This window comes from Cryptomeria japonica, chromosome 11 (assembly GCF_030272615.1).
Source record: "Cryptomeria japonica chromosome 11, Sugi_1.0, whole genome shotgun sequence".
Taxonomy (NCBI): Eukaryota; Viridiplantae; Streptophyta; class Pinopsida; order Cupressales; family Cupressaceae; genus Cryptomeria; species Cryptomeria japonica.
In genome coordinates, this window is record NC_081415.1 from 566,159,678 (window position 1) to 566,172,943 (window position 13,266).

The window sequence follows — 13,266 nt, forward strand, 5'->3', positions numbered from 1 at the left end:
ATAAGATAGGTTTATTAAGAATGGTTAATAGTTTGATTTTCAGCATCATAAAGAATAAGGATCTACACATAGTTTTTCCAAAATTAAGTCAACTTAATTTTTAAATTTGCAAATGAGTTTCAGATTTTCATGTTGTTGCTATCCAAGCCTTAAATCTCATCCTTTGAATAGTTTATTGGATAGAGATTGATTTTCATAATCGTTAGCATTGCACTTGTTTCTTTCCTAATAGATATACCATAGGAGCCAAGATTCATCAACAAGCAAAACGTTCCTGTAATACAAAAGAGATTAAGAAAAAAACTATATGCTTAATATTAGCCTAATATTTTTATATAATTGCACAAATGATTAATTGGAGATACACTATTGGAGATCCAATTACAATAAATGAATGAATCCTTATTAAAGGATGAATGGACCCCTTGGTACAAAACACTAATCCTAAAATTAGGAGAATTAAATCAATGAAAAGTAGGAGCTAAATTAAGCTCAACTACATATAGAACTAAAATGAGGCCAATATTTGCCTAATTAAATAAAAGCTAAAAAGAACCTAAATTTAGCTTAAGTGAATAAAGTAATTAAAAGGCCTAATGAGTCCCAACAACTAGGCTTGATTAGGTACTCATGTACAAAATAATGTAAAGCAATGCATCTCCCACAAATAGAGAAAAGGATAAAACTGAATGTGAGAAGACTTCTCTCCAAAAGAGAGAAAATGAATCAATTATACTAGAGAAAGAAGAATAGGAGGACTCAATGTGACCCCCTAAGGATTGCTTCTCTCACAACAGTATAGTGAATGTCCCCCCATAAGAGAGAGAGAATGATGATAAGAATGCCCCCACTAATAATTACAAATTTGTATGAATTTGTACAATCCCTGAGGATTTGCATGCCCACACATAAAATTGCCCAAAATATTTTTTGACTTAGAAATTTTAATGTTTGGATGTAAGCATTTCTAGGGTTCTTGGGTCTCTTAAGCTAGATGGTGATCTCTATTTCAATCCAAAGTGCCCAAATATTTTTAGCTACCTCTAAATTTTACCTCATTTTTTGTGCCCTTAGCCAACATGACTTAATTTTTCAACTACTTAGATTTTGACAAAATGACAATTAATCTTAGGGTTTTGGATCACTATGAACATGATGGAAACCTCCATTTGACCCCAATGTAAATAAGAAAATCACCCTAGGTTGGATCCCTAAAAAATGTGGATAGGAACTTGACAGATTTGCTTTGATACCATGTAGAATTTGATGATTAACCATAGGAGCCAAGGTTTTTTTGCAATAAAAATACTTAACACACAAATGAAATCAAGCAAATAGATTATATGCTTAATAACAACCTATAAATTCTATAATATTGCACAAAAGATTCATTGGAGATAAACTAGCATAGATACAATTACAATGAATGAATAAATCCTTATAAAAGGATTAATGAAACTCTAGGTACAAAACCCTAATGCTAAAATTAGGAGAACTAAAGAAATGCAAATTAGGAGCTCAAATAAGCTTAACTACATCTAGAACTAAAGTGAAGCCAATATTAGTCTAATTAGAATGTTAGCAAGATTGGAATATTGCAGATCAGGGACATTTGCCTTCAGATTTATCTCATACATTTCAGCAATTAATTGAAAAAGATAAAATTGTTTAATTGATTGTTCTTTGTGAGATCACTGACCATTTCTAATGTGTAATTTTCTCTTGAAGATTAATAAAAATTAACCCATTTAAAAAAAAAAAGATGATTGACTTATTGAATAAAATCAATGTTTATTTTGTTTAACCTATAAATTCTATAAACACAAAAAACTTTTACTAGCCTATAACTTTAATTCTGACAAGCATTTTCCTTACACAAAATTTATATTAACTGATTTACTATTATAAAATTCATTTTTCCGAAAATTATAAACACCTACTAAAGAATGCATCCCTTGTAGGCTTGCAGAAAGATCTATATGCCAGATTGGTAACCTGCCATTTAGAAATTGCCATCCATTTATTATACATTATCTAATAGGCACGTGTTTTTATTTTCTAAATTCCATTGCGTTTTCTTCAGAGTTTCAATTTGGGAAACATGGTCGGCATTATGTACCCAATTTTTTATTTAAAAACATTTCACATCATGATTCCAGCAAAAACAATTTAATAACAGAACAGCAAATGTGCTGGCGCAATATAAAAAATCAGCAATTTTCCAACGTGAAAAAGAAGCATTTAATATGCTGGAATTGCGACCATCGACTTACCTGTCTCTGATGGAATTGCGACCATCGACTTACCTGTCTCTGTGTAATCATGAGAGACTTTTAAAATACAGATATTTGACTAACTAATCCATTTACAGCCCTCATTCATGCAGTGGAAAAGCCATACAGGAAACATTTCTTAATTCACGGGACTCTATCTGTCTCTGAAGGAGGTAGGTAACAGACATTGAACTCTGACACTGTAGATTATTGAACGCTTTTGCCCTCACTTTGACCACTTCTCAAAGATCTAATTTGATTCAGATCTTGTTTTCTAATTAGTTTTGAAGATTTGGACCCACTGAGTAGATGCAATATCAGATCGTGCAGATTTCGCAATCCCTAATTTGGTTACCCTACTAATATATCTCTGATGAGAATCCACGAACCCTAATCTTTTATCCTTTTTAAAGTCCATCCCAGATCTTGCCAGGTTAAGTACCAAATCCTTTATCCTTTTCGCAGCGAATCTGATTTCCAGTCTGGTTTTAAAACCCAACAATCCTAATGACCAATTTTCCCTATACCATGAGTTTCTATCCAAACAAGGAATTTGACTTGTCGAATTTCAGTTCCATCCCATCTCAACAAGAGAAAACTTACCAAAATACTCTGGATTTCTACTTTCAGAAATCTTCAGAAGATGGATTTGGTAACCCCAGTTCATGTAATGTTGGGAAGATGGCAGGCTCAGAACCCAACAAACAGATTACTCACAAATTGGTTGAAAGGCAGCGGCGGAAAGACATGAAATCTCTCTACTCAGAGCTGAGATCACTACTTCCAGAAGAAAGTATTCGGGTATGATTTTATTTCATTTCAGAGCTCAAGCAGTTTTATTTGGTGGATTTTTTTTTGTCCGAATTGAATTGGAATCGATATTGTGCAGGGAAATCGTTCAGTAACAGACCAACTGGCGGAGGCTGCCAATTATGTTCATTATCTACAGCAACAGATCAAAGATCTATCAGAGGAAAGAGACAGGACCAAAACTCCAGCAGTTTTCCTTAAGGGAGTTGAAATATCCAAGCCTCTGGAATTCCAGGAATCAGATGAGGGTTTCCCATCAATTAAAATAAAGTCATTCGGTTCAGCTGCATTTCAGGTATATATAAACTCGATCCAGAATCAGATTGACTTGTCCGATGTTCTTCTGGTGTTGGAAGAATGTAGAGTAGAAGTTGTGAGTGCTGCTTCGTCTGTGAATAACGGAAAAGTCTTCCATACCATACATGCCAAGGTATTTTCCCAACAAAGCCATACAGTTTGTATGCTCAATTCTTTTCAAAACTTGAATGCATTTTACTTTAATTTCACGGTAGCAATGCCCTACAGTTTGTATGCTTAATTCTTTTCAAAACTCTGAATGCATTTTATTTTAATTTCACAGGTAGCAGACCATAGCATTACTAATGTCGAGACACTATATGTTAAACTTCAGCAATTGATCGGGTAAGCTTAAGGCAGAATGTTACGCTGTTTCAGTCATAAATCTAGGATCAGAAGCTTTGCTTTCTGTATTGTTACTACTCGACATATGTAGATATAAAATTGAATTATGGGACGATTGTGAAATTAAGGGGAATGTACTAGTATATGTCTTTTTGTTTTTCAATGAAAAAGGCTGTGATGAGTTGAACTGTCCATGGAAAGAAAACTCAGACAAAACTGGATACAGATAGGTAGAATCACATACATGAACTAATGCATTAGCGAAGATGTTATTGTAGACCTGTTTGATCAGTTATAACAATTTCAATTCTTCTAGTGTCGTTCATTAAATCACAACCTTAGTGATATGAAGATCTCAGATTGGCTTAGCCAAAGCAATTCTTCAATGGAAATGGCTGTCATGAGTTGAATAGTCCATTGAAAGAAAACTGAGACAAAACTGGATACAGATGGGTAGCATCACATACATGAACTAATGCATTAGCGAAGATGATCTTGAAGACTTGTTTCATGAGTTACAGCAATTTTGATTTTCTGGTGTGGTTCATTAAGTAACAACCTTAATGATATAAAAGATCTCAGATTGGCTTAGCGAAATCAATTCCTCTAGAGCCATTCTTTAATAACTAACTTATTCTAAGAAAATCTTAGATAATATGATGATCTCAGATTGGCTTAGCCAATGCCATTCTTCTAGTGTCATTCTCTAACTCTACATTGAATAACACCTTTAAATTTGTAGTGTCATAACTTTTTATGATTTGTATAGTGAAAGATCCAGGGTCGAGTGGTTTAAAGAAATTGTAGATATTTGATAGTTATTTTTGGTGTTCATATAGTGCAGTTAAAGAATTTTTTTAGTGTTTCTTTCTAAAATTTATAGTAATCATGTTAAATCATTATTAATATTAGGTTGCAATCATTTATGTAACTATTTTTATATATACATATTTTTATTTAATTGTGTTATAGGAAATTTATTGATTAGTTTAAGATATTATTTTTTAGTTGAAATATAATTTTACATATTTAAAAATATTATTTTTAAATAGTTTCAATTGATTTATTGATAGATGGAGATATCATTAATTTCTTGTAAAAACTGAATTTAAACTTGTTTAAATTTCATTATAAAAACAATATTAATAAAAAAAATTATGAATAAAACATATATAATTTAAAAAATGAATTAAGAAAAACATGACCAAAGAGAAAATGAATTCATAAATAAAAGATGATGAATAAGAAAGTAAGTAAGCTAACTTCCAAATTCTTGAAGAAAGCTAAAGCTATAATGTCTAAAATCGAAGAATCAAGCATGTCTTCTTCTCTCCAACATAGGAGATCCATTTGAATTACATCATCTACAATTAAATTACATCATCAACAATTCATGGAATTCCTTCCAAAGGCATGCAACTGAGATCAACCATTCTCCCATCAAAATATCAAATTCTAGACTAAATTTTAGGTATTATAGTTCCTATGCTTTCTATGATAGTTAATAGTTTGATGCTGAAATATCTTCTACATTAATAGGTTCTACACGGAAATCTTATTTAATGTATGAGGTTACCATATGTATTCTTCTTTTTTATAGTTAATGATGTATTAGAGGTCTTACTTGTCTTTAAATGAATAGTTTATTTCTAAAATATTTGAGACTTTCTTATGTGTTATTATAATTAGAGACATGTCTTTGATCATACCATAAAATGACATATGAAACATTGAGTTAAAAAAAGTCTTTTAAATATTAATGGGAGGATTGTGAAAAAGGCCATTAGAGTTTCTACACCCCTTGTCATTGTAGAGAAGGTATGCTATATAAAATAAGGGTAATTATCTTACACTCTATTATATTAAATATAACTATAACTTGAGATGCTCTCAACTACTTTTGGATGCATTTAACTATTTCTATCATTTTTTTTGGTGCAAATATATTAAATATAGAAAATAAAATTGCATTAGAAATGAGGCATGATGAATCTTATAATTAGTCACATAAAAATTGTCAAATAAAAATATATAGGCAATCCCAATGAGTAATGTAAGAAACATTCCAACCAAGTGATGAAATAAAAAGATTGACAAGGGTGTACAAAGGACATGTCATAATCAAAGGGTTCAAATTGTGAGGGTACACAAGGTAAATACATCCCAATGAGTAATGTAAGAAACATTCCAACCAAGTGATGAAATAAAAAGATTGACAATGGGGTACAAAGGACATGTCATAATCAAAGGGTCCAAATTGTGAGGGTACACAAGGAAAATACATGAATATGTAAGGAGGGTGAGGACATACATGACATATGAAGAAGGAAAATTAGAAATAATAGAGACACAAATATAAATAAATAAAGATAAGAAAAATAATGTGATAAATATGAAGAGGAATAAATAAGCATATATGAGTAATGAAGTTGCTCATCAACATTTGTATAAATTGGTTTCCTTTTAATCTCAATTATAACCTTATAATAGAGTGTATAATGGAAAATAAGATCAATTTGATTGATCGACTAATTCATTTTCATATGACTCTCATTGTTAAAGGATGGAGTTGTTTAGATTTATCTTTAAATGCAATGCCTCTATTCTTAGAGAATCTAAATTTATGATAAGATGTATGAAAATATATTGTCTTGCATATTTTGGCAAGAGGATAGTTGTGATATTTTTTTATAATGTTTTTTCCAACATCACAGGGTTGAAAATCATGAGATTGGGATATACAAGAGGTTGTTGCAATATAACATATTGATTTCTAGCTAATTGAGGAAATGACAACATAAAATGAAAGGTTGGTTCATGAAACAAGTGTAACATAAACAAGATGTATCAAACCATTATAAAAATTTACAACAATAATAGAGTCTAAACTCACTAGTTAATAATATATCATCATTCAAATTTACACATAATTATAAGGAAAAAATTATTTAGCATGTGACAAAAAACTTGTAGTACCATCATTTCCATAGGCTACTCTTCCAATATTCATGTTCTCTAGTGGTCTTTGATTTTCCTTGTTCTTTTAGTCACCCCCCTCTAGTTGTTGTTGTCTCTCCAATTGAGGGATCACTTCTCATCTCCCACAATATTGGTGAGATGAATTATAATATTTCTAGGAAAATTGTTCATCGAAGGAGGAAAGATCATTCTCCTTCTTCCCTTACTCTTTAGGGGTTGGTGAAAGAAAATTCTATTGTATAGGGTTGAACCCTAGTCTCCCACGGGTTCCTAGCTCTAGTCAAAAGATTCCTCTATCTACTTCTTCTTATTCTTCTTCTTCTTCTTTTGAGTCTCACCTCTCATGAGATTTTTTATTCTTGTGATTCCCTTCTATTTCACTGTTTACCTACTATTTAAGGATTTGATCCCTTTCTTGATTTACATAATCAGAAATTATAGTACCATCATGATCATCGTGATGATTCTTTATTAAGGCTAATAATATCATCACATTGGAAGAGGCAATGATGCCCATATAGTGACTACATGAGAGATTAATGGAAAGTCATTGTTATACATGTCATCACATCAAGTCATCATCATTGGAAAACCTATAATAAATATCCAAGGGGTTCACATTAGGTGTATAAGAATGATGATCATAAAACATATCATAATGTATAAAGTGAGATAGCATATCAATATAACAGAACCCTATGGATTTAGAATCATCATCAAATATAGAATAAATATCATCTTAATGTACATCAATGTTATAATTAATTAGAAAAGTTATAGCCTCATTACATAAAGTATTATATATACGTTTATCATTAGAAGATGAGGGTATAAAATGAGTGTAACTCACAATATATGTGTCGATAGATATGTCATGCATTGGTTATGGGCTTATAGGTATAACATGATTTTAATAAAAGTATATTAAAATTATTACCTATTAGAAATATATGACAATCGTGAATAAGTTTAGTAAAATTATTAAATAGGAAATGGAAACGCTACAATTGGCACTGGGCCTTTTTCATAAAGAAGTAGAAAGCAAGAGAAGACTGCATTAAAGATTAAAGAACAGAAGTGTCTTTTAACATGAAGAACTATACTGTTATGGACATGAAATCATGACCCAGCATATCAAAAAATTGATAACAATTTTTGCTCTTCAAAAAGCTGCAAATAAAATAAAATTATAGTTTGGATTGATGATTGGTTCCCAATTCAACCCTGTTGTGTATCTTAAATTCATGATGAACAAAAAATTTCATTGTTGTGTTACAAAGTTTCATATATAATACAAATTTGAATTGAATTCTTTCCGATGGTAGTGACTGTTAAACGTAGTGCACCTCTCATTAAATCCCACATGGGCTGTACAGGCTATTAACTTTGATATGGTAGACTAGTACAACGTTACATTTACAGCAAGGCGAATACGTTTACATTACTTTGCATTATTCTTCCCTTCTTATGACCTGGTATTTTGCAAAATGGTGTCTTAAAGTTTTCACAATTAAAAAAAAAGAAAACTTATCACATTTGGTAAACCTTCTCAACTTAAATCTCCTGAACCAAGTATTTATTTTAATAGACTTTTCTAATATTCTTGTACTCCTCATATATACATATATACAGAACGCTGCAATTGGTAATGGGCCCTTTTCATTAAATATTAAAGAACAGATTTGCCTTTTTAACATGAAGAACCATACTATTATAGTTATGAGTTCATGACACAGCATAGTAAAAATTTTATAAGAATTTTTGCTGTTCAAAAAGCTGCAGATCAAATACATTCATAGTTTGGATTGATGATTGGTTCCAAATTCAACCCTTCTGTGTATCTTAATTTCATCAAGTCATAAAATTTCATGGTTGTGCCTGAAGGTTTCATATATAATACAAAATTTTATGCTTTTCAATGGCAGTAATTGTTAAACGCAGTGCACCTCTCATTAAATCCCACTTGGGCTGTACAGGCCATTAAGTTTGATATGGTAGACTGGTATATCGTTACAGTTACAGCTAGAGGAATAAGTTCACAATGACAATGATTTATGATTTGAACATGTTATAAAATAAATTTTGGTAGTGGTAAAATTAGGTTGGAACAGGTTTTTAATGGACAGATATTAATTTAAGCTAGAAGGAAACAAAATTATCTATAAAGTGTTTATGATGGAATAAACAATTGTGGATTGAAGTGTGGTTTTTGGAAGTATGATTTTGTTTTATATGTTTGTTGTAATTTTTTAACTGTGTATGATTGTTTATGATGTGTTTAATAATATTTATATAAGTTTAATAGTTTTGGAATAATTTACTATGAAAGTACATATAAAATTCAAAATTCAAATAGGAAAAGCTAAGGTTGCAAGGATTATGTTCAACTTAATATCTCGCTAATAATTTAGTGCTCAGAAACAAAAAAAATACAGCGCACAATAATGTCGAATTCCAGACTTGCGCTAAAAGTCATCTGCAACCTGCACTATTTGTATATTGCTGCAACTTGATATTATCTTTAATCGCCCAATTATTCGTCTCATGTGTCACCGGGATCCGCTTGTTGATGTTGGTATTTTTTTATAAAGATTTACATTGTATGATCCATTAACTTACGTTTGCTTTTGTGAAAAATAACATATACTTTTTTTTCAGACTGAGTTTTCAGTTCTTTTATCTGAAGGATTATTCTTTTGTTTTTATTGGATTAATTGTTGTAGGAAATCTGGAGAGCATAAATATATGTTTCTTATATGTTTTCTATATCAATAAACAGATCAGTGATCCTTAAATAGAGACATATGGAGACATATGGAGAGATGTGTTTGATCCTTAAATAGAGACATATGGAGAGATGTGTTTTACAAAGAGAAGTATCTGTATATGACAATTATGATAAAGATAGAGTTTAAATTTTTAACATCAATCATAAATTATATTTTTGGTGACTCTTCATTTGTGGTGAAATTTTTTTCATTCTTTGGGAGAAACTGTTTCGACAAAATGTGATTTGACTATATCCTTGAGATGTTGGTTGTTGCAAACATCTTCATCTTCCTCATGCACAAGGACAGGTCCTAAGAAGTAGATGTCGACATCCTCTTCGGAAGATAAATAGGGAAGGGCATTGGTCTCCTCCACCTTAGGGATTTTTATATGCTGTGGAACATGAAGGACCATTTTTGACTCGGATTCCTAGGTGGTTGTGAATTTGTTGAATAGGTGGACTTTAGAAGATGTTAGTTGGCATTTAGCTTTGGTTGTTAAGCATATTCTTAATTTGTGTGTTTCTTTGGATCCTGTCACTTTTAATCATATTCAAAGAGAATGGAACGAAGTAGCGGATTGTCTGGCCAAATGGGCCTCTGATCACATGCAAAAATGGAACATTGTGGATAGGGGTCAATTACTCCTGGATTTGTCTCAAAAGTTGGACCACTTAATGGAGCTTGACAGGGTTGTGTGAAGCCCCTGCTTTGTTCTTCTTTTAGTTTGAATAAATTTTTACCCCTTTTAGTATAACTAACTAGATGATGGGGTCACCTATAACAAATCAGTTTGTCAACAATCCATGTACAAAAGAAGAATAAATCATGTTATTGCACTCAAAATATATATAATCTTATCCTTCTCTAGAATCCTTTAATTACTATTATTCAATAATATTAATAATAAGTTGTCCTTCATGATTATATCCATAAGGAAGGTGAAGTGTTTCTGAAAATCTTTGTGATCAAGACCTTCATAAATATTACTCAAGAAAGTGAATTGTTTCCCAAGATCCTTGTGATTGAAACCTTCATAGGTGTAAACAAAAGAAAGTGAAGAATTTCACAAGATCTTTTAAATGAAAACCTTCATGAATGTCAATAAAGAAAGTGAAGCATTTTCAAATACTTTTGTGATTGAAATCTTCACAAATATCAACAAAATAAAGTGAAGCATTTCTAAAAATCTTTGTTCTAAAAAACTTCACTAATACAACAATGATAATTGCATTCAATTTTAATAACGGTCATTGTGATCAAGTCCAATAATGATCTTTGTGATCAAATCTTTCATATATAGTAACAATCTCCACAACCAACACTACAACCTCAATGGTTTTTGCAACCACTATTATAGCATTTCAACAATTATCGAGCTACGATCGACACTATGATCTTTGCGACCAACACCATAGCTTCTTAGGTTAAACAATAATCTTTGCAATTAATGTTACTTATTCTTGTATGTTTTTTCTTTTGTTCTAAGAATATTTGTGATTGTACATTATTTTGAACATTCTTGTAACCTTTTTCCAATTGGATCCATCAATCCATCTATAATCAATTTGTGTAGAAAATTTCATAGATTTCATATTACCTTCTCTGTTCCAACATGGTTTTGCAAAGTGATTCTTCAACTGAGAAATTCAACAAGAGTGACATCCCTACATTTCTCTACTTTATGTCCTCTATGACAATGCAAATGCTGCATTCTTTGAGCTGATTTGCACAAGCTTATAATATTTGTATCATCAATTTTATATCTATCACTATTAACATATCCAAGCCCCTCATTTTTTGGTCTCATTATTGCCTTAACGGGTTCTACAGTTCCTTGTCTATATTTTCCCCAACCTTTTCCTTCATAGCCCATTTTCTTCGTGAACTGGAAACCATGGCTATTCTATAGGATCCTTGCACTTATTAATGGCTTCAGCAACTTCACTTAAGTTTTCAACTCTAGTCTGGCAGCTTCAAAAATTAGCTAAAAACCTTATTGTATGGAAACCCTATTCTCCTTAACAATGGATCTCTTGTTTGTGAAAATGAATCGACTGTCTCTTATGCCACACTCTGCCTTTAAGGCGGCTACAAAATGGGAGTGAAAGAAACATAGAATAGGAATACTTACATACTCCCCCTTGATGCTGACTCACAATATGATCTTGAAGCTTTAATGAACTCCCCCCTAATTTTGACAATGATTGCGTCAACACCAATATTCTTTTACTCGTGACTACAGCCTTTTCTTTTGTCTCTTTTTGATATCCATAACCAAGTCTTCAGACTTTCTCCAATATTTTCTTTGCTTGATAACGTCTAACCATCTCTTGATCTTCAAGTCTTTCCTTTCTTTTGGCTTCCTCCAATTGCTAGGGTAGTCTTTCAAACCTTCAAAACATCAATTTGAAACTTCTTGCAAACTCACTATTTGTAGATGTCTTACTAGACAATATTTTCCTTTGACTTGAACATTCAAACTTTTGATAATTTCTCTCATTCACATATGAACTTTTATACCTGAACAAAATTTTGATTATATCTGTAACTATTTGCTAACTTGATCCATAACTCCATCAACGATTCATCTTCATGCATTCACTTTTTACTCTTTGTACCAACAATTCTTATCGCAACGATTCTTCAATCCTTAAATATTGCATGGATGTAAATCCTAACAAATTTTTTTTTTATATCCTTCTCTATGACAATGCAAACACTGAATTCTTTCAGCTGATTTTCTTGAACTTGAAATACTAGCAACTTCAGATCGATTTTTCTTACCAAATCCGAGACCTTCATACTTTGACGATCTCCTACACAGCAGCAATTCCTCTCTATCTGATGTGATATTCCCTTGCAAGGTTCTGCAATCAGGCTTTTTCATTCTCTAGCTACGGCCTCTTAGAAACCACACAACATGTTTGTAGCATCTTTGATCCTTCTGCAAAACTTCAATTTAACAGCTTACTGCAACTTTACACTCTTATTTAATTTCCAAACCTTCCCATGATCTTTCAGCTCTGATAACTCAGCAAACACGATCATTTACAGGATTTTCTACCGATAGCTCTGATACCAATCTGAAAGAAACACAGAACAGGAGAAAATAAAGGAAACAGAACACTGTTATAGTAAAGATTAAAATAAACACAAAACACTTTTATTCAGAATTACATACTGCCTGGATACACACGCCTTTTTCTCGTTGAATACAATTCAAAACATGGAATCTCTTATAGTGAATAAGATCTCAAAAGTAAAGATTAAACCTGCACTTATACCGCACTTATTTATATCATTCATTACATGCATCGTTGGCAGATCTAAAATCAATGCAAATTAAAATATTTATTAAATCATTAAATCACTGTGCAGCATGAACGGTGAATCAAACTGGAAGTTGTGGAACTGCATATTCCCTGAAATTGATCGAAGCTTCCGTTGCCAACAGGGATGACCTCTTACCACGATTCTTTTAAACTTTCTACTGATTTAGGGATGACCTCTTACAACCTTACCACCTCAGCTATTATCTAAACAACTTGATAATATCCATCTTCATTTAATACTTGAGTGAGATTGACATTCCATTAAAACAAGCTTTGATTAGCAAGTTCTCATGATTGGGCACTGCACTTTACAACTTCAATTTAAATTTTGTTCTCTACGAGCTTGCTTTGTGCCTACATTTTTGTTAGCACCGTGGAGAGCAGAGTAAAAAATATATTATCCAAGTGGAAAAAGTTAATATTTTGAGGTATTTTAAGAAATATTGATACATTTAATAA

At 31.6% G+C, this 13,266-nt stretch overlaps 1 protein-coding gene across 1 annotated transcript; it reads left to right on the plus strand.

Moving 5' to 3' along the window:
* Positions 1–2,801: 2,801 nt before the first annotated feature.
* On the plus strand, positions 2,802–3,955 carry LOC131080096 (transcription factor bHLH118-like). Its single transcript, XM_058018191.2, has 4 exons — positions 2,802–3,074; positions 3,163–3,513; positions 3,664–3,725; positions 3,817–3,955. Exons 1-4 carry the CDS (start codon positions 2,802–2,804, stop codon positions 3,953–3,955), a joined length of 825 nt encoding a protein of 274 aa, XP_057874174.2.
* Positions 3,956–13,266: the final 9,311 nt, after the last annotated feature.